This window comes from Condylura cristata, unplaced genomic scaffold (genome assembly GCF_000260355.1).
Source record: "Condylura cristata isolate star-nosed mole 26May11 unplaced genomic scaffold, ConCri1.0 scaffold00028, whole genome shotgun sequence".
Classification (NCBI taxonomy): Eukaryota; Metazoa; Chordata; class Mammalia; order Eulipotyphla; family Talpidae; genus Condylura; species Condylura cristata.
The window spans coordinates 16,163,744-16,187,321 of NW_004567129.1; the positions used below are offsets into that span (position 1 = coordinate 16,163,744).

Genomic DNA, 23,578 nt, shown 5'->3' on the forward strand with positions numbered 1-23,578 from the left:
TTTTTAAGATTTATTTATTCATACAGAACTGGGGTACAGGCCAGAGATGTGGAGGGTGAGAGGATTCACCAGAGACAGAGTGAGTGGGGAGCAGAACAGGCAGATAATCAAAGTACACTGCTGTGGGGAGCAGTGGGCGGGTCAGGAGCGGTCTGCCTCGCCATGTGGATCTCCTCCGGAGCAGGTGGGGATAGAACTCATGCGGACATGGCTTAAGTTCTTAGTGCTGTGCTTTAACCCGCTGTACCACCAGGGAGGGCCCCAATTATTTTAACTTATAATTGCCATATTTAGTATGGCAGAATTCACTTGAACTCTGGTCAGTCTATCCTTTCTTAAATAACTAATTATTGAGCACCAACCATATGCTAGATACTGTATGGATGCAGTAGTGAGAGTAACAGAAAAAAAAAAGTCTCCACCCTCACTGGGTCCATAATAGGGAAGGCAGAAGATGAACAATTAATAAATACACAACTACAGGTAACAAAGAGTCCTTTCATAAAGGACAGTGATGACTTCCAAGAATTTCTTGCCTAAATAAGGGACTCCCAAGATGGAAGTAGCAAAGCAGGGCTGCTATGAGGGCCTTCACATCCCAATAAACACATACCCATGTGGTAAGTTTAAAAACCTATCTACCTGATGCTTATCTGTTTACCTATTCACCTGCCTTCCCACTGGAGACCTAGCTATGTTTTATATGGGTTTTAAGGATCTAGGGCATTAGTCAAAAAGTTCTAGAAAATAGCCAAAACAAAAAATCTGTGAATAGTCAAAATAACACACAATTAATACTTGAAAGCATTAAGTACAGGACAGTCTTTTGGTAGTAAGTCAAAAGCTACTTTCTTTTTAGTTACAGTTCTGATTAATTTTTTTATTTGATTTCCCATCCGTAGCTAAATATAGAAGAAAAGTAACTTACAGCCAAAATTTAGGGGCTTTTGAAAGCAAGTGAAGTCTGGAAATATTAACTGGTAAGCAACATGGAATTACTGAGAATTCTCAAAGGGAGAACAGTAAGATCAAAACAATGAATAAAAAATAATTTTATAAGATATTTGTATACCCATGTTCATAACATCATTATTCACAAGTTATAAAAGTTCAAGGAATCGGGGTTCTTCTGGTGGCACAACGGGATAAAGCACCACTTTATGAAGCTCTCCAAAGCCACTGCAGCACGAGTTCGATCCCTGGCCAGGGAGCTGACCTACACGGCGTGGCAGCGTGGCAGACCTCTCCTGTCTCACCCACTGCTCCCTGCAGCAGTGTATTTCAGTACATCTGCCTGTTCTGCTTCCCACTCTGTCTCTGGTGAATCCTCTCACCTACAACACCTCTGGCCTGTATCCTGGTTCTCTAAGTATAAATAAATAAATCTTAAAAAAAAAAATTCAAGGAATCTGTCAATAACCATTGATAGATGAATAGATAAACAAAATGTAGCTAATTCATACAATGGAATATTATCCATGTTAAAATGGAAGGAAATTCTGACACATGCTGCAGCATGGATGAGCCTTAAGGATATTATAATATGTGAAATAAGCCATTCAAAAAGGCCAAATATTGTATGATCCTACTTATGAAGTATAGTACACTCAGAAACAGAAAGTAAAATGATGTCTGTCAGCAATTGAGAGGAACAGAAGATGCGGAAGTGTTTTTAATGGATACAGAGTTCAGTTTTGCAAGATGAAAAAACTGTGGAGATTTGTTATAGAAAATATAAACATAGTTTCAATCAATTCAGCTGTATCATAAAAATGGGTAAAATAGTAATTTTTATGTTATGTGCATTTTGCACAATTAAAAGGAATTTTTAAATACGTATATTTTAAAACAATCTTATGTGAGATGGATTACAGTAGACAGAAAAACAGTCTGAGAGATTTAATTAGAACCAAGAAGGATCTGACTTCTCAGAGTTCATCAATAGGACAGACTTCTAGACTGGAGGAGCTCTTCCACCATAAAAACACACCAAAAGTAGAAGAGATCTTAAATAAATAGCTCAACATCCTTATTGATCTTTATCTAGTTTCCCATGTTCTTTTTTAAATTTTTTTAAAAAGATTTATTTATTTATTTATGCTTACAGAACTGGGGTACATGCCAAAGGTGCAGGGGTAATGAAAGGATTCACCAGAGACAGAGTGGGAAGCAAAACAGGCAGACTGATGAAGTACTGCTGAGGGGAGCAGTGGGTTGGTCAGGAGAGGTCTGCCGAGCCATGTTGTGGTTCAGCTCCCTGGCCAGGGATCGAACTCATGCTGCAGTAGTTTCAGAGAGCCTCATAATGCAGTGCGCCACTAGGGAGGGCCCTAATGTTTTTTATTATGCAGTTCCTGCTTTTCAAGGCTCTTAAACATCTATTAGCTAAAAAATTCTATTCTCTAGATGAAAAATAGTTCTGTATTTGTTATGAGAAGATTTAAAACATTATATTACATTATATAACAATAAATACTGCACCACAGGGTAGAGTGATCTGTTATAATCCTTTTGAGAACAGATTATGACTGTTCAGAGAAACTGCTCAAATAGTCATTAAAGTACCTTATTTTAGAGAGAATTTACTTAATGACAGTAATTATCAATAAAATACATTGCTAGATCATTAGATAATATATCTAATAATAGAGGAATACAAGCTAAAATAAGTTATTTTATATTTCCTTTATTAATACTAATTAATATTAAATTCTTAAAAAGTTTTTCTAAAATTTCTTGTGTAAAAACAGGTTTAAGAGGACTTTTTTTTTTTTTAAAGATTTTTATTTGTGCATACAGAACTGGGATACAGGCCAGAGGCTCAGGGGTGGCAAGAGGCTTCACCATAGACAAAGTGGGGAGCAAAACAGGCAGCTTGACGAAATACACTGCTGAGGGGAGCAGTGGGCGGGTCAGGAGAGGTCTGCCACGCCATATGGTCACCTCTGGGGCAGGCGGGAATCAAACTCATGCGGAAGTGGCTTTAGCTTCTCAGTGCTGTGCTTTAACCCACTGCACCACCAGAGAGGGCCTAAGAGGATTTTTTAATAGAAAAAAAATTACTAGACATTTTTTAGCCATATAAGCTTTACATAAAAAATTTGACTAAAAAAGTAGAGAACTGACAAAGTTTTCCTCCATAACACCCTGTTACTAACATCTTGTATGCGTGTGCCTCACAATTGATGAGCCAATGTTGATACATTATTTACTTAAGTTCACACATACATTATGATTCACTCTTTACGTTGTATATTCTGAGTTTTGATAAATGTATAATGACATGTACCTGCCATTACAGAATCATTTTACTAGTCTAAAAATTTCCTGTGCTCCACCTATTGATTCCTTCGTTACTCATTCTCTCCCTCCATTCTACTCAAAACTCCTGGCTGAGCTTTTAAATATCTCCAGAGATTCAAACAGTATGTGGCATTTTCAGCCTGGCTTCATTCACTCTGGAATATGTATGTAAGATTCCTCCAATGTCTTCTCATGGCTTGATAGCTCATTTCTTTTGAGTGTGAAATATTATCTCATTGTCTGGAAGTACCACAGTTTGCTTATCCATTTACCATTTACTAAAGGAACTTTTGATTGCCTCCAAGTTTTGGCAATTATAAAGATAGCTACTGTAAAAATCTGTATGTAAGTTTTAGTGTGGACAGGTTTTCAATTCCTCTGGGTAAACATCAAGAGACACAACTGCTGGGTCATATGGCAAGCCTATGCTTAATTATGTAAGAAACTGATAAACTATCTTTCAAAGTGGCTATTCCATTTTGCACTCATTCCCATCAGCATGAATAAGAGTTCCTGTTGCTCCACATACTTGCCAACATCTGGTGTTGTCAGTGCTTCTAATTTTGGCTGCTCTGACAGGTTGTAGTGGTATCTCATTATTTTAATTTGTTATTCCTTAATGACCTAGGACGTTGAGCACCTTTCACATGCTTATTTGTCATCTGTATATCTTTTTTGGTGAGGCATCTGTTCAGATCTGTTGCCCATTTTTTAATTGGGCTGTTTCTTATTGTTAAGATTTAAGAATTCTTTGTATATTTTGGTTACCTTTATCTGATATGCATTTTATAAAGATTTTTCTCCCAGTTGTGGGTTTATCATTCCCTTTGTAGTGCGTGTGATGATCAATTTAATGTGTCTGGGATACCCAGGTAGTTGGTAAGACATGATTCCTGAAGGTGTCTGGGGGGTGTTTCCAGAGGAGATTAGCATCAGTAGACTGCCTAAAGAAGCCTGTCCTCAGGAATGCAGATGGGCGTCATACAATCCACTGAGAGCATGAATCAGAAATAAAGGAGGAAGGGGGCATTTGCACTCTGAGTTGGAACATTTATCTTTCCTGTTCTCAAACACTTGCATTCAAATTGGGACTGAATTATACCACCAGCTTTCCTAATTCTCCAACTTGCAGCCTGGCCTCCCCTTAGCCAGTTCCTTTAATCTCTTTCTCTATTCATTGATCCATCCATCCTATTGGTTCTATTCCTCTGGAGAACCCTACAGTGTCTTTTATTAAGCAGAATTAAAATTTTTAATTTTAATAATACCAACTTATCCATTTTTTTACTGTATGTATTGTGCTTTTGGTGTTGTAACTAAGTAGTTATAACGAAACTTAAAAGGAGATTTTTAAAAATAATGTAATAGTTTATGTTTACATCATTTTGTGCTTTTTTCCATCTCAGTGGTAATCCCTGTGGGCTTCCCATCACCATAGTCCAGTGCACTTCCCTTACCCCTCATTTTTGATCCCATTCCCCTCCCCACCCCACTCCCATAAAATATCTCTGGTATATAGTTGTTCGTTATTATTATTATTTTCTCCCCCAGTCAAAAGGAGATTAAAAAAAAATTGTACAAACCCAAGGAGAACAGGAAAGGAGTATCTACTACAAAATTTTGGAAACTGGCAAGCACACAAAGGAGTTAAATGACTTAGTAGACCTAAGAAAAAAGGGAAAAACCAATTCCCAGCTAACCCATATTGCAGAATCTTAAAGGCTGAAGAGTTAGAGCACTAGTTACCCTTGGAAGTGAGAGTAAAGCACTCAGCTAAAATAAAGAAACCCAAAGACTACTACCCATTCTCCACACACAGTGGCTAGTGATTGCTCCACCCACCCCATCCCAGTGGAAAATTCATATCCACCCTTATCCCATTAAATTGGATAGAAAAGCCAGGATGTTCTTAATTCAGATCTATATATTAGGCTGACCATTTTCCACAGTGTCAATTTACTTCACGTGGTTGCTTTGCACTGTAACCAGCTTAACATCTTTTAAACACATGCTAAAAAATTCAGTAACAGAACCCATAAAGTGAAAATTTCTTCATTCCTCCTATTGACTTACTTAGCACTAAAGATAGGTATCAGTTCTCCAGGTACAAAATATTCACTTCTCAGAAAGCCTTTGCACCTCATACTGTTCCTGGAACAGTCTCTTAGGCACATTTCTTTTGGCAGTCTGTACCCTGAAAATCCTGATGTCAAAGATTCTGGTTATTAATAACTGCCAGAATGGAAGATAAGTCTGTTACAAAGTAAAACTAAGCCTGATTACACAGAAGGGGGTATAGGGATCACTGGGCTAGGAGAAGATGAAAACAGGCAATAAATTAGTTCCTTCGGCAGAATCACCAAGTGTTCATGAAAAGAAAAGTTTTGCAGTGTTTCTTAACAGGGGGATTGTGAAATAGAAAATTAAATTACATGAAACAGAAAAGGAACTGCAAAATAGGATTGATGATTCTAAGGCTGTAAAGTTTGCCTTTGAAGAAATGGTCCCTAGAGAACTGAAAAGGAGGAGAGAGTATTCCTAAAGTCTACTGCTATTTTAAAAGAAAAATTCAAAGGAAAGCTTTGCTAATAAAAATATGAAGGCAATCTGCCTGAAATGGTTTGGGCTCACAACAGAGAAGAGACAGCTACAATATTAAGAGTTTTGGCATCTAGTTAAAATCACTGAGGATTTCCTGAGAAATACAATTTAATTTTGATCAGATCAATCAAATCAGTGTTTAGGTACACAAAAGCATTAAATTCTGTAAATCTACTTATTTCTTTTGTTTAGTAAAGTTTGACATTACTTACGTGTTCAATTTACTAATAGTCACATCATTTTATACGTTATAGTCAAGTTCCCACTTACATGGAGAATAGTCAAGTGTGAAGATGACTGAAACATAGGAATTAAATCCAAAGGAAAGAGATTTACATTTCTGAAGAGCAGTGCTCAAGATCATTTTGTCCTTGCCAAACTCCACACTGCCCAAAATACTGTTTGTGGAGTGGGCTCATGTTCTCTTCCTGGACTTCATCATTATTTATTTAGTTTTCATTTTCCAGAATAAAAAGCTTATAACTGTCAGAATCATCTAGTGAGGTTTTGACAACTAAAGGTGGGGGAAGATTACAATCTTCCTCTTAATCCTCATTCATTCTGATGATTAGCACTTGTTTTCAGCTCTAGATTGTGAAACCAAATGAAAGTAGTAAAACAGAAAAAAAGTATGTTTTTCTCTCATGTGAAGTAAGTTCTTGGTTTAGAAAGTAAAACCTTTACATACAAATGAAGGATGCACCACAGAGAAATTCTACTACATTCTCACAGTTAATATTAAAAAAAACTGACACCACCAATATTGGCAAGGATATGGTGAAAAAAAAAAAAAACACCTCAGAAACTATTGGCAGGAATAGAAGATGGTATAACCACTGAGGAAGAAATTATAGCAGCTTTTAAAAAACTTAAACATATACCCTTTGATCCAACAATTCCACTCCTTTGAGTTTACCTAAGAGAACTGAATATGTACGCCATAAAAAGTCATGAAAAATATTCACAGTACTAAAGCTAACATGTTAATATTAGCTTTAAACTGGAAATAGCACAAGTATTCCTCAATAGGAAAATGGATACAGAAACTATGATATACTCATATAATGCAACTCTACTTGGCAATAACAAAGATACATTCAACAAGAAGAATGAATCTCAAAAGCCTTATGCTAAGTAATGGAATTCTGTGACCAAAAAAGTATACATAATAGGATCACCTTTATAAACAGTTTCAGAATAGTTAAAACTCAACCATGGTAGAACACCAGGCATAGTTGAAGAGGGAACTGACTGGGAAAGGGCAGAAGAAAACTTACCAGGGTGATGGTATAGTTCTGTATTTTGATAGGTTTGGGTTATATATAACTATGAGTTTGTTAAAATTTCGGACTTATATTTCTAGGTAATTCAAGTCTTACGCAGAAACACTGAACTCTAGCTATTTAAATACATTGCTTAAGTATTTAGAGGGAAAGTGTATTGTCTGCAAATCATTTTGAAATGTATCCAAAAAATATACAGATGAATCAATCTGTGGGAAAGCAAGTATAGTAAAATATTAATGGTAGAACCAAGATTGCAGGAAGATGGGTGGTGAATATAAAAGTCTTTTGAGTTTGTTGTAGCTTGAAGATATTCATAGTAAAATGTTTGAAAAAAATAAAGGATGATGGGAAACCACATACCTGCCTAGGGTTTAAAAACCAGATTCATAAGTATTTTCCAGATTAGGAAATACCTATAAAGAATTTTTCTTCCTCAGAGTTTTACAAAAGATTATGTGGAAGATTAATATTTTCAAAGGGAAATATAGTTGGCTACATAAAGCTGCAATTTGATAAATATTTCGGGACAGATATCATGAATCTTATTTTTGCTGTTCTTATGTGAAGTTTTTCTCCACACCTATAAGTGTTCCTATTGTTAAAACTCAACCATGGCAGAACACCAGGCACCTGACATTCCCTTTGACAATGCTGAGATAAATTTTAGGATTAAACAGCTCCAAGAGATTTGGGGGCCCTAGACTCTACAACAATTAAAAAAAAAAACAAAACATTCTGTGTTTTATAAGTGACCCAGTCCCTTTTATTTTGTTATAGCATCCTGAACAGACTATTGACATCCTCAGAAATTATTTATAACCAAGAGACTTAGCCTGAATACTTTCCTCAGTCTGACAACCAGCTGACAAATTTGGCTGCTATTTTTCTTCTTTATCACATTGTTTCTCTAGTTCCTTCCCTATGGTCCTAACTACCTAATTATTTTTTTAAGCCCTTGTTCAACAGGCCAAAGGGTCTACATAAATGTACACCATTTAAAGAAAAAAGTTAATTTGGCTTTAAGAGGCAGACATGTTTATTTTATAAAATAAGTTCTAACTTTATGAATAATATAGCATTTCTTCAAAGATTGAGCTGTCCTGCATTTATATGCTTCACACAAAATTTTTCATAGACATATCTATACGAAAGAAGGTGGCTAGTATTTTTGCTCCTTATTATTATTTTTATGTCTTAAACTTTCAAAAGAAGGAAAATGACCCAATAATGTCAGAATATAATTTTCAGGGCCTCCCTGGTGCTTCAGGGGTTAAAGTTAGCAGTATCAAGGGACTGGAAGCCACTGCAGTGTGAGTTTGTGAATTTGCCAGTCACACTGCTAGTCGATGCCCCAGATTTATAATGCAGATCTCTGACTCTTCACTACATTATCTACTATGTAAGAAATGTCCATATGAGGAGACATTTTAAAAAATGTTTTTGCCAAGAGTTGGTTATTCCCCCCAATTACCAAGTAATGTTCAGAGTGAAAAAAATGAAAACATTAAAGATAAGTATAAATTGAAGAGTAGAAGTCCTTTCTTTCCTTAATCCTCTAGTCTCACCGCACTTCCCAGGAGTAATACCCCCTGAAGAATTTCTTGTGTGTCTGTCCAAACTTTTTCTACACATATACATGTACATATATGTGTGTTCTACATGGAACTTCAAAAATATTCTCTAATCTTGGACTGATGCTTTCCTTTGTGGAACCTGGTCAACAGAGTCACTTTAATCTTTAATGCATAAAAATATGCATAAGTAGTACTGCAACATGTCCTTAAGTTTGCAAAGATGTAAGTATACTGTTCTCCTTAGGTACAGCTCACCTGTTTTCCAGATCCGGCATGCTTAGGTTTCTAGCAGCAAAACACATTTTGAGAGGGATAACCTTCCTGTCCTTGGTGCTATTCTGGTGTTTTGGAGAACCAGAGTCTTCACTGCCACTAAAACTTGGTGACTGGGGAGCTGCACCTTCCCATGGCAGATCTGATACTAATGATGGCTTCTTGATATATGGAGTGACTTCTCGGATGAACTTGACTATGAATAAAAATCAGAGAAGGTGGTTAGTATTTTTGCTCCTTATGAAAAATGACAACAGAATACAAACACACACATGCAATGACTAGTTGAAGTGATTAAAAAAAAAAAAGTACTCTAAGCCAAAGAAGTACCAAGAAGTTTAGGATTGGAGAGTCCATTAAGGGAACACTGTCGAAATGTAATTACCAGTTTCACAATTCCAAAAAACCTTTGCAGGTATCATTTGGTCGGGGTTCTTTTCTCCATTTGTTTGCCTAGTCAATTCTACTTAAAAGTCACCCCCCTTGGTGGAGTGGGGAATGGGATCAAAAATGGAGGGTGGGGTCCCTCGCTGGTGGCGCAGTGGGTTAAAGCACAGCACTAGAATCTAAAGCCACTTCAGCATGAGTTTGATCCCTGCCCCAGAGGTGACCCACCCCTCAGCAGTGTACTTCATCAGTCGGCCTGTTATACTCCCCACTCTGTCTCCGGTGAATCCTCTCACCACCCTTACACCTCCAGCCTGCACCCCAGTTCTGTATGCATAAATAAATAAATCTTTAAAAAAAAATGGGGGGGTGGGAGTGCACATAACTATGGTGATGGCATATGGGTGATTTGGTGATGCGAAGTCCACGGGGATTACAACTGAAATGGGAAAAGGCACAAAGTGATGTAAAAATAAACTAGTATAATAATTTTTTTAAATGCTAACAAGAACAACAAAAAGTTACCACTCTCAGCAGCTTTTTTCTGTCAACTCTCTCTGGGGCATTTCTATTACACCTCTGTAACAATCTCAGCACTCTGGGCTATAATTCCCTGTAGTAATTCTCTGTTGGTTGTGAGTTCTCTGAGGGCAGGAATTATTAGTTATTCAGTCTTGGTATTCAACACCTACAATAATACCTGTTCATTAGTTTAGAATAAATTAGTGAAGGAACAAATGAACAATTAAATACTTAGGAACTTGATATTTCCATTGATTGCTTTGCTATTCACTGAAGCTACACAGAACAAACTTATGCACATGAGAATCCTTCAAATATCTGAAGAGCTATGTGAATTTAGCTTACTATTCTGAGGACTTCATCTACAAAATGGGAATAACACTAAACAAGTAAAAATTCTTTTTTAAAAAAAGACTTATTTATGCTAACAGAACTGGGGTACAGGGGCGGTAAAAGGATTCACCAGAGACAAAGTGGGGAGCAGAACATGACAAAGTACAAGAGCTGATAAAATTAAGTGTATTCTATACAATATAATGTTAACACAAGCATTTAGATATAGTTTGCACATTTGTATATACGTCTGTGTGCTTTTCGTGCACAGCTGTAATTTGTGTATTTCTAGGTAGAGACAGTAAAAACTAGCTGCCTCAGGTCATCAAGATTTTTTCATACTAGAAAAATGAACAGGGTCCAGCCAATATGTCCCAAGAATGGCTGACTCAGGCATTACAACACATTCTTTAGCATTGAGCTTTCAAGAGAGTATTACAACACATGAACTATGGCAAAAATTTTCTATTGTTTCTAATTACTGTCAATGGCAAAAACTAGTTTTTTCAATATTTAAGGCTACAGTGTATCAGCTACTGGGCTACCAACTTGAGGAAATGCTACTCTTGAATGTTACAGTGATTAGAAGAGGACCCTTTATGACTTACTCCATTCATTCATTCTATCACAAAGTGCTATCAATGAGCTAACTACTGCACACATATTGAAACAAAATGGACGCACACATACAACCTATTGCATGGTCTTATTCAAAGCAGTGAGTTTCACTTGAGTTGACAATGCCATGAGAACAGATGTCTAATTTAAGATTTGGGGAAGGCAGAAAATTAACAATGTCTTGTTTTAGTTCTAAACTTAGACGTCCCCAGTTGCCACGTGCCTTAACCTAGCTAGGGAAGTGACACCTCACTTCCACATGGCCATCATGTCAATTCAGATCATGATACATTTAAACTATCTTATTCTGGCCCTCCCTGATGGCGCAGCGGGTTAAAGCACAACACTAAGAAGCTAAAGCCACTTCTGCATGAGTTCGTTTTCCCGCTTGCCCCGGAGGTGACCACATGGTGTGGCAGACCTCACCTGACCTGCCCGCTGCTCCCCTCAGCAGTGTACTTCGTTGATCTGCCTGTTCTGCTCCCCACTCTGTCTCTAGTGAAGCCTCTCGCCGCCCCTGACCTCTGGCCTGTACCCCAGTTCTGTATGCACAAATAAATCTTTTTAAAAAAACAACAAAACTATCTTATTCTCCCTAATAGTTAAAGATCATCCTCAAAATATTTAAAAAATGATGTTTGTAGTGGTTTAGATATTTACATGATAAAGTTCATTTTCTTATTTCCATGCAGTGATTACTTTTGCTGAAAATGAAGGCAGCTTTGCCCTATCCTAAAAACATCACTTTTCTTCAGAGCGACGAAAAAAAAAAAAAAAACCTTCAGAGTGATGAAAGCATACGCATGTAATGTACACACCTGGAAAAAAACTTAGTACATGAAGAAAACTTATTTGGAAACTTAGTTAAAATTTTAAACATGCAACGACCTTAAACTGAAATCTTGTTGAACTTTCAAAAATTGTAATGCACTGGATGGTCCAAGTGATCCTTTCTCAATTATAGGATCTGATGAGCTGAGTCACAGGGATAACAAGGCATACTGCTGTATACTGTTTTGGGACATTAGGCAACATCTGATTTTAAATTGAATGCTATTTGTATGGCTTTTGAAAGACTACCCCAAAAAATACTTCATAGTGCAGATATGACCTATGACTGTAAATACAAATTATTTCAGTCAGTCGATCACCTTGCTTTAAAAACATCACTGTTTCAACATCTCATTCCTTTTACATCCTTTACTATGAGTTTGAGTGTAACCAAATGGGTCAGGCAATGTAGGGAGAATGGTGCTATTAACTGTCCTGCTTTTTTGCAAGCAAGTTTGTTTTTGGGGTATCGTTAGGGTGGACTAGCTGGCTTTTCGTTGTGCTTACAAATGAGTTATGCTGGCATCTGTTATTCTCCCAAGAGATTCCTCTTCAACCTCATCTAAATCTTCTCCTCCAAATCAGGAGTCTGACAGATGGCCACTAAAAACATTAGTGAGGAATTACTTTACCTTCGGTAAAAGTCACTTTTTTACAATCTAAACTTGCAAATGTCTTTCAGTTCAAGACTCCTGCCATTTAGGGTTGAATAGCTTGCACAATCTAGGATCTGGTGATGTGAATCTTCAAACGTGTTCATAGTGATTCTGGCTCCACTATTCTATTTTAAAGTAACATGACATTCACTAATGTACAGTGCTCCCATTATGTGCCAGGAACTGTTTTTAGAAACTTAGAATAGTACCAGTAAACATGTTTTAAAAAAGATAAATGCTACTAAGAACTTATATTCCAGAGAAACAAAAACTTAAGTTCACAAAAGCCTGTACACAAATGCTTTTAGCATCTCTTTCATAAGTGCCCAAGCTGGAAACAACCCAGATTTCCTTCAGTGGATAAATGGATAAATTGAGGCACAGTCATATAATAGACTACCACTCAGCAATATAAAGGAATGGACTATTGATATACTCAGCAAGTTGGATGAATCTCAAGAGCATGCTGAGTTAAAAATGGCAGGATCACATTATTAAAAGGAAAAGTATATGATGAATAGAGCAGTGGCTGCCAGGGGTAGGGAGGGTACAATTATAACTGGATATCATGATGACTTTGTTATGTCTTCTTTATCCAATTTTCTGTCATGGACACTCAATTATTTCTTTTGACTACTCCGACATCTGACAATGCACCATATCAACTGTTTTTACTCCTCTATTCTGACTATTAATTTTCTAATGCCTTGTTTCTCCTGTCCTAACAATGCAGTTATTCCTCCAAGCTCGGCTTTTAGTACTTTAACTTCATTCTCCATTCCCTATCGGCTTCCAATGCTAGAGCTCAGATTTCTAGAACCAGTTTCTCTGATTAGCCCCAACTCCCTCTACCTGGGTTCTGCCCCCAACCCTTCAAATGTACACTAATCTCCATGTCTTTAATCTCAACCTCTGTGCACTGTTTTTTTTTTTTAAGATTTATTTATTTATTCATACAGAACTGGGGTACAGGCCAGAGATGCAGAGGGTGAGAGGCTTCACCAGAGACAGAGTGGGGAGCAGAACAGGCAGACCAACGAAGTACACTGCTGAGGGGAGCAGTGGGCGGGTCAGGAGAGGTCTGCCACGCCATGTGGATCTCCTCTGGGGCAGGCAGGAATCGAACTCATGTGGAAGTGGCTTTAGCTTCTTAGTGCTGTGCCACCAGGGAGGGGCCCCTCTGTGCACTGTTTTAATTGTTAGCATCAGCATCTTGCAAGAGACCCAATCTCTAAACCAGTAGCATAGTAAGTCAAGAATAAGACCCAGTAATCTTATATTTTATTAAAGGCTACCTACATGGTAGGTACCCAACCAGGCCATGCCAGCTCTGAAATTTTTCTCTAATCTGGTCTCTTCAGTTCCTACTGCCTACATGGTAAAACCATCACAGTAGCCTTGTTTTTATTTTTGCTAATTGTGGTAAAATACACCATTTTAACCATCGTTTATAAGTCGAGTTCAGTGGCATTAAGTATATTCACATAACCACCATATCCCACATATTTTCCATCTTCCCAAACCAAAGGCAGAGAGGTATCCATTAAACTCCCTATTCTTCTCCCCCTAAGCTCCTTGCAACCACCATTTTGCCTTCTGTTGGTCCTGTCCCTTTCTCTTGAACAATTAAACTGAAGAGTACTGACAAGAAAATAAAGTATGAAAATCCCTAATACACTTGCCAACATAAAGTAATCCTTTATAAAATAATCTTTGCTATTTTAATAGGTGAAAATTGGTACAGATATACACCCACCCACCCAGTCTTGATTTCCTGTCTCAACAAATGGAGGGCATTATTTTTTCTTCTCCTTAAAAGTAGGAAATCTGTGTCTGTTTTACAATTTTCTTTATCTGAAACATGGGAGGAGTGACTTGTGATGTTATAACCTCGAGGAGTACCAGAACTTCAGATCTAATACAAATTTGAGTTAGAGTTCTTTGTGTAAATATTTCCAAAGGCATAACTAATTTCTCGCCATTACCTCATCATTTATTAACTCTATGAAGTTAGCTCCTTTCTATAAGGAGCCATCAGGGGAAAATGTCCTCAATGAGGAAACCGAGCATATAAGATGTGTACTCAGCATTTTCCAGTTTAATACACTGTGATTTATGTTGGTTCTGGGATTTCCAGTTCACTTCATTATCCATCTTTTCTTCTCCATTTCAATCCAAGGCCTGTTTAAGTGAGTAAAAGTAGGAGAAATATTCTTTTTTTGAGGATTTCAAATTACTATTGTGATGACAGGAAAAGGCAAGTTTCCTTTCATACCTGTAAGCTACAGTGGAGTAAATCCAAATAAACCAGGAATAAGGTAACTCTGAAATTTGCGCCAACAATTAAAATTCAGAATTCTATTTTATGTAATTTATTTTATTATTTCTATCTTTTACAACATGAGTACTCCCCCTAAAGTTCCCACCATGCGTTTACCAATAAACCATCACCCTAGTCCCTTGTGCTCTTTCTTCCCTCCGCCCAGAATGTCTTACTTATGGTTACCTGTTAAATATTTCAAAAATTTTAAAGTATTGCCTTTTATCATAAATTTATGAAAATTGGAAAAAATATTAAGCCCCAATCAAATTCTAATATGGATAACTATTAATTTTATACAAAGGTTCTTTTCTCTCTCTCTTTTTTTTAAAGATTTATTTATTTATGCATACAGACAGAACTAGGGTACAAGCCAGAGGTGCAGGGGTGGTGGAAGGATTCACCAGAGACAGAGTGGGGGGCAGAACAGACAGACTGATGAAGTACACTGCTGAAAGGTGCAGCAGGCGAGACAAGAGAGTCCTGCTGCACCATATGGATCACCTGCAGGGGCTAGGCTCAAACTCACACAGAAGTGGCTGCTGCTAGCTTGCAGTGCTGCGTTTTGACGCATTGTGCCATCAGGGAGGGCCCAAAGGTTATTTTCATGCATTCTATATCCACAAAGAGAACAGAAAGCTAAATTGAAATAATTTGAGGTTTTGGATATATATTGTATACTTTCTCCTTGGAAGTATTTTTAACTATGGTAAAACTAGTTGTGGGTTATTTATAAAGTGATTAGTTTTTAAAGGAACTTGAAAAATGTTTTTCTTAGAAATGTTTCCTCAAACGGCAAAAGAATATATAAGCTTTTCCACTTTTGCTTAAAAAAATTTAAGCATTTAGGCTTGCATTTTTAAATGTTTCTGTATGAAAGAAGCTACCAGCAACTTTCCCTGTGGAACAGTCCTACAGGGACTGTATGGATACTGTATGGATATGTTTGGATACTTTATATAACTAATACCAAAACGGAAGACACTAGCTGAAAAAAAAATATTTCAAATTACATATTTTTCTTTTATTCTTAATGATGAGATTTAAATACTATTCTCCACACTATATCTCTTCATTTATAAGTCAATTCTATCTTAGTACTTTTCCCTCTATATAGAAACAAAACTCCAATCTGTTTCTTAACCTACTACTTACAAAGCAGATGAGACAATATTGTTGATAACAGTAGAAGAATCTTGGTCATGTAAAGGGTTAGAAAAATATATAAAATTCAATTTGATTTCACTGTTGCTAAAGTAGAGGTAATAAGAAAGGCACTTTGTGTAAAAAGAAACAGACTGGTTAAGAATGATTTACATTGTCTTTTAATCTTCCATTGAAATGTTAAAATAGTGGCTAGCTGGAGAGGAGAAAAGTGAACCCCACCACACCTTTTAAAACTTGATAAAATGACTCATTACTATAAAACTAAGGGTATCAGTTTTGCATTAAAAAATTATAGTTTGTTCATAAAGTGCTCCAGAAAATAGGCTAATTTGCTAACGATTTTTTTCTGCAGATACAATTAAAGGTGCTTCTACTTTTGAAGTTAAGTATTTCTATGTTTGGGGGCCTCCATGGTGGCACAGCACTATGAAGCTGTCTGAAGCAACTGCAGCACCAGTTGGATCCCAGCCAGGGAGGTGACACACACTGAGCAGCTGTCTCCTCTGCTGCTCTCCTCAGCAGTGAATTTCAATAGTTCTGCCGGTTCTGCTCCCTACTCTGTCTCAGTGAAGCCTTTCACCTCCTGCACCTCTGGCCTGTACCCCAGTTTTCATATGCATAAATAAATCTTTAAAAATATATTTCTATATCTGCATTTTTTTTTACAATATGCATGTAGACTAAACACATTCTAGCAAATAATAAATAACAATGAATTAGAAAATAATCCCAGAAATAGATTTAATAACAGAAGCAATATAACAATGGGGAAAATTCAATAAACACTGAGAGAACAAAGCTATACCAGCATGGAGTTATCTAGATCTATATCTCACATCTACACTGTATTTGTATAATCTTACAACTGGTGCTGTTTGGATATTGTTTGTTAAATCATTAAAGTATAAATGCAGAGCAACAAACCTGACAGCCAAATGAATGTAGTTCAAGAAATGATAATACCAGTTATCTTTGGTGAGGTTTTAAGTATATAATTTACCTCTCTGAGTCTTAGTTGCCTCATTTACAAAAGATAAACTACTACCCGCAAAGAAAGGGATGTTGTAGGGTCAAATGAGAGAGGATATAAAAAGTATTTGGGCAAGTGCTTCAATGCAGCAGGTACTGAGGTATGTGTGTAGGTGTGTGTGTAATTAATATATTTTGGAGGGACAACATATAGTCTAAGATTTGAAATTAAACAAACCAGATTTGACTATCAATTCTGTTAATCAGTTTTGTCATTTTAGACATAAGATTTCATTTTTCAATCTCAATTTCTAATCCATAAAACTCTAACGCTAAACCTTAAAATGAACTTCATTAGAACTGTGAGGACTAAGATTAACTAATTAAAGGATACAGTTTTAGAGAGCCTGAAAGACAGTAAGCTGTAACCTAAATGAGTTAACAAAATTCTGAGATTATTATACAGCAGTAAAGAACATTGGAAGATAGCAGTTAAGGAAGCTCCAGAAAGTCAACAAACTAATTGTTCTTTGTCTCCCTTTTCACAAAAGGACCAATTTTCACAGCACATAGTCTAACTTATTTGTATTCCTCTACCACTCTCATATCACTATTATTACACTTCTTTTAAGTTCACTTTCTGTTTTGTTTTTTTCTCCACTAAAATAAAACACATAGAAGGGATTAAAATCAAGATACCACAAAAGCAACACTAATTACAATATGGCCCTTTTCTAGTGTTTATCTACTATGGTTCTTCTCATTATTCAGAATCTTACTGTAGTTTATGCAAGGCTATTTCAGGCCCTGAATACATTCTCTTGCACATTTATGAGGTAAATTCACATAATTTTCTAGTAAAGAGTCTTTCTATGACTCTGACTTAACATTATATTTGTATCTAACTTTTTAGAGCAAACTGTAATCCATTCCATTTGACATCACTGTAACAATGTGCTCACAGAGCTGTAGCACAAATGAATTTTATCCACTTGTCAAAACTGCTGGTACAATGATGAAGGGCTCGCAGCAGACGTCATTTATGCATAGAAGATGCACAGTAAGTACTGGTTAGATGAATTACGAAAAATTCTTTCTGTCACAAATACAGACATACTTTTATAGTCCTAATTAGACTGTCTTTATCAAATCATGACAGTTATTTATGGTATGGGTTAAAAAGTTAGAAAGTGGTTCATTTTTTCTAGATTAAGGATTTTGGTTGATATTTGGATAAAAGGTCTTTGCTCAATAATGGCTTTTAAATATGTGGAATAGGTTCACTCTCTGCATAGACTGAGGAAGATTATTATATAAATTCCATGTGTATAATTTTTTTAGGTTCTCTTTAGCTAAACACAAGATACGCCCTTTAGAAGAAAATTTTGCTGAATAATTACCAACTTAAACACATGCTGTAAGGATAAGTAGTTTGCTCTTGTGACATAAAATTTAATCCTCTTGTGAGGGTACAATAATAGATTAAAGCATTCCTATGTAAATAAAGAAAATCCTTGCCTCATAAGCCCAGAGAATAGGCTTTTATCTATTCCTACCATGCATAATGATTAACAACTTTATTCTGAAAAACCAGGTCTTCCCCCTTTCAATAACAAAGAACTCTCTCCTATGTACAAAATATGGAACATTTGAATACATGATACATAGGCTTTATTCTCAAGTTAACTAGCTGGGGAAAAAAGTAGATATTATAAAGGCAAAAAGTAATGAATACTAAAATCATAAAAATGTTACAAATAATTTGAATGTAACGATTGCAGGCCAAATGAAATAACTAAAACCCACTTAATTAAAATACTAACAAAATAATGTTTTTCTAACAGAAAAAAAAATAATTCTAGCAGTTTAAGTGCAAGGAAATCCTTGTCCATATTTTTGTTGCTAAGTGGATTTGTCCTGGACTTGCTGGACACACCGGATGGTTTGTTTTAGATCAGCACCCCAAGTGATAAACTATAGACGGAAACACAACATTAGCCAGCACAATAGATGTGTTCAAGGGGTCAGCAAGCATTCCATCCTGAACATCCAATTGGCAGCTCCACCCGAGAACTAGAAAGCCATCCAAGTTTCCATAACTTTAAACACTTAGTAATTTTTTTTTTAATTGTACAAAAGAACTGCTATAAGTAACTGCCAAGTTTTTGTTGTCACTAGGGATTTTGTGACCAAATTGGCAGAATTAGCTGAGTTCAGGAAGAGGAGGACAAAGATGTGTTCATGCTCTTTACCTCCTAATTTTTATATAAGCCATGACTCAAATTCAGAAATCAGCTACTGAATGTTAACAGTACAATGCATTGTTCATCACATCAAATAACAGTATTCATTGATAATTTATTAATTTTTTAAGTAAAAAATGATGAAAACACGGGCTCTCCCTGGTGGCGTAGTGGGTTAAAGCACGGCATTATGAAGCTCTCTGAAGCCACTGCAGCACAAGTTCAATCCCAGTCAGGGAGCTGACTGACCCACATGGCGCGGCAGACCCTTCCTGACCTGCCTGCCGCTCCCCTCAGCAGTGTATTTTGTTAATCTGCCTGTTCTGCTCCCCACTCTGTCTTTGGTGAAGCCTCTCACCCACCACACCTCTGGCCTATACTCCAGGTCTGTAAGTTCTTTTTTTAAAAAAAAGATTTATTTATTTATGCATACAGAACTGGGGTAAAGGCCAGAGGTGCAGGAGTGGTGAGAGGCTTCACGAGAGACAGAGTGGGGAGCAGAACAGGCCGACTGATAAAGTACACTGCTGAGGGGAGCAGCAGGCAGGTCAGGAAGGGTCTGCCACGCCATGTGGGTCATCTCTGGGGCGGGGATTGAACTCATGCTCAAGTGGCTTTAGCTTCTTAGTGCTATGCTTTAACCCACTATGCCACCAGGGAGGGCCTAAATAAATAAATCTTAAAAAAAAAATGATGAAAACAAAAGTTGGAATGGTTTGAACACTAAAATATATAATAGCTTTATGGAATCATAACCTACAGAATAAAGTAAATATCCACAAATTTATACTGACATAAATAAGTGATTAAACAAATAAATGAGGGAGAAGAAACAGCTCTTATTAAAAAGAGCTTATTAATCTTATTAAAAGATTTCCAGGGCCCTCCCTGGTGGCGCAGCAGGTTAAAGCATAGCATTGAGAAGCTAAAGCCACTTCAGCATGAGTTAGATCCCTGCCCGGGGAGTGGCAGACCTCTCCTGACCCGCCCGCTGCTCCCATCAGCGGTGTACTTCGTGGATCTTCTTGTTCTGCTCCCCAATGTCTTTTGTGAATCCTCTCACTACCCCTGCATCTCTGGCCTGTACCCCAGCTCTGGATGCATAAATAAATCTTTTTTAAAAAAATCTACATGATTAAAAATTTTAAATTACATAATTTCCATCTAATTTTTAGAATATTATACATCAATAAAAAGCAGAAAGAATAGGAAATAACTATTACAAAGAATAGAAGCTAGTAAGAGTTGACAACATAACTATCATTTAAAACTTGCTTATTTTTCTGAAATATATATAGGAAAGATGTTTGGAAGTCTTTAAAAAATGGTTTGATAGAGGTAAAATTACCAAATAAAGGTGTTGAGAATGCTATGTTAACAAAGACTTAAGCTTTGTGTTATTTTTAACCAGAGGCTTCATCAGTCTTCTAGAAAAATATATTATCACAGCTATTAACCATGATTAGAATCCAAGCCCTGGATACATTGCCTATCAGCAGGAAAGCTTGCTCTACACTGATATAATAAAAATTTTACATTTAAGGTTCAAGATTTGGAAGTCTGGAAAACTTCCAGACTCTTTGACCATTACTCCTATCAGTGAAATGGGAAATAATACTTATTAAGCTTGTAGCAATAAAATTTCACAGATTTGTTTTTGGAATAAACACAATATCCACTACTAAAAAAATCATTTGTCAAGCACTTATTATGTCATAGAAACAATGTATTAGTTATTAAAAAATAGATAAGTCAAGAGGTTTTTCCAGGCTTCAGGAATTCAGCATTTAAGAAGGAAGTGAGACACATGTACTAAGTGCAATGCAAAGTGCTGTGTGAACTGTAAATATGTGCTAATGAAAAGTGTATCTTTGAATGTTTTATACCAGTATATTAACTTTTAAGAAACATATAAAATGCCTACAAGATGAAAAACAGTATACGGTATTTGTAAATGTTCTTTAAATCTTTCTTACCAGAAACAAAAGGCTACATATTTTGTGATTCCACGTCTAGGAGTCTGGAAAAGGTACCACAAAACAGTGATTATTAGGGACTATGGGCTGAGAGAAAGGGACTGATAGTTCAGAAAATATTACATATTTTGATGATGATGACAGTTTCATGATTGTATACACCTGTCAAAAACAACAAAGCCTATTGGCCCTCCCTGGTGGCACAATAGGTTAGGACACAGCACTGCAAGCTAGTGGCGGCAGACCTCTCCCGAACTGCCTGCTGCTTCCCTCAATAGAATATTTCATCTATCTGCCAACTCTGCTCCCCACTCTGTCACTGGTAAATGCTCTCACCGCCCCTGCACTTCTGGCCTATATCCCACTTCAGTATGCATAAATAAATAACATTTTTTAAAAATCTTCTTTAAAAAAAAATACAAAGGACAATATTCATTTTTTTTAAATCAAAGCCTGTCAACCTAAAAGGAGTAAATGCTACCAAATGTAAATTTGACTTTAAAATATCTCAGTTTTTAGGTGAAACACACATTTTCTTGTTTCTGAATTATATAATTTCTAAATACCTGCATAAAACCATAAAAATTTCAAAAATTATGGGCATTTCAGTTTAGAAATACAAAACCTAATTTCTATGACTGTTGGGGACTGGTTATTAAATAACTGAAAAAATTTGCAAGATGAGACCTTTTTAAATCTAACTGGCAATATATACTGTCTCAGCAATCTGACTTTACTTTTTCTTCTTGTTCTATTATTTTCTCACTATATGGCTTAATAAATTAATCTCCAGCAAGTATAATCAACTGTGTGGTAATGAGTATTATATTGCCATTATATGTTCTTAAGAATCCAAGTTTAATATAAATTATCACATCCTGCAATACTACCTGTTCTTCATTTTGAGAATCACCTTATAATTTTAGAGGTTTATTAGACTACAAGTCAGTGATAAAAATGGCCTCGCAGGGGCCCTCCCTGGTGGTATATACTGAGTTAAAGCACAGCATTATGAAGCTGTCCGCAACCATGGCAGAACAAGTTCAATTTCCAGCCAGGGAGCTGACCCACAATAGCACTGCAGACCTCTTCTATCTTGCCTGCTGCTCCCCTCAGCAGTGCATTTCTGTCAGTCTGCCTGTTCTGTTCCCCACTCTGTCTCTGGTGAATCCTCTTACCCACACCTCTGGCCTGTACCCCTGTTCTTGTGTGCATATAAAATAAATTTAAAAAAAAATAGCCTCACTATTCCTTGCTTCTGCATGATGGTCCCAAAATAATTTTCCTTAGGTCATCTAACCTTTCATGTTAACCAATTATAGTTCCAAGGGTCATAATATGCCAATAGTTCTAAGTAATGCAAAATTCTTGGTTCTGATTTGATATCTAACTCAACAGTAGACACATGACTGGTTAACTCAACACCCATTCCCAATCCTCCTTTCCTCACCTGTCTTCACTATAGACTGGGAAAACACAATATTCATTTCCCCCCAAGTCCCTTGCAGTTACCAGTGACTATATGACTTAGTTCTTGGCAAAAAAGCTACACATATGCTAAAAATCTGTTGGGGTCATCTGGAAAGCTTTTCTTTTTTTAAAAAAAGATTGATTTTATTTATTTATGCATGTAAGAACTAGAGTGTAGGGCAAAGGTGCATGTATGTGTCACAAGATTCACCAATTACAGAGTAGGCAGCAGAACAAGTGGAGCTACTGAAATACACTGCTGAGAGGAGTCACAGGCAAGACAGATGAGGTCTGCTGTGCCATGTGGATTAGCTCCCTGGCCAGAGAACCAACGCTTGTTACCGTGGCTGGCAATAGCTTAATAGCACTGAGACTTTAAACTCTGTGCAACCAGGGAGGCTCTGGGAAAGCTTTTCTTGATAAGAACAGATTTAAATCAGCTATCTCCCTTTTCTTCTTTGTCTTATCTTAATGTGTGCCTCAAAGCAGCTTTAGATATGCTGTCTGCAGCTGTAACCATGAGATAAATGAATTTACTACAAATAATAGAACAAGTATGTTACTATGGAATGCTGCATTAGTCCTAGCATATACAACCAACCTCAAACCTCTTATGACTTGAGATTTAAAAAAAAATCTTTTAAGCAAGGTCATGCCTGATTAGCACTGGACAAGAAACTGAGAATACCATGTGCTATAAGATTAAAACAAAAAATCTTTGTGGCTTAAGTCTTTCATGGTTAGGTTTTATTTTATTGGCAGTCAAAGCATTCTTGATTTGTATCATGTCCCAAATCCAACTTATCTTTCCCAAACTATATTTAGTCCTATTTCTAAGTTATTCAATGTTGTTAACAGCATCACCAGCTGACCAAGTTAGAAATCCAGAATCACTGAATAAACTAGCTCCACTTAGTCTTCCTTTAAAGTCTCTCCTGGCCCTCCCTGGTGGCCCAGCGGGTTAAAGCACAGCACTGAGAATCTAAAGACGCTTCCGCATGAGTTCGATTCCCGCCTGCCCCGGAGGAGACCACATGGCGTGGCAGACC

General features: G+C 36.7%; 1 protein-coding gene across 1 annotated transcript in view; it reads right to left on the minus strand.

Annotated features, from left to right (window-relative positions):
- SNTB2 (syntrophin, beta 2 (dystrophin-associated protein A1, 59kDa, basic component 2)) overlaps positions 1 to 23,578 on the minus strand; it is a 94,326-nt gene that overhangs the window by 34,208 nt on the left and 36,540 nt on the right. The window contains exon 3 of the mRNA XM_004690211.2: positions 9,020 to 9,233. Coding sequence (XP_004690268.2) covers positions 9,020 to 9,233 — 214 coding nt within the window. The remainder of the gene's footprint in view (positions 1 to 9,019; positions 9,234 to 23,578) is intronic.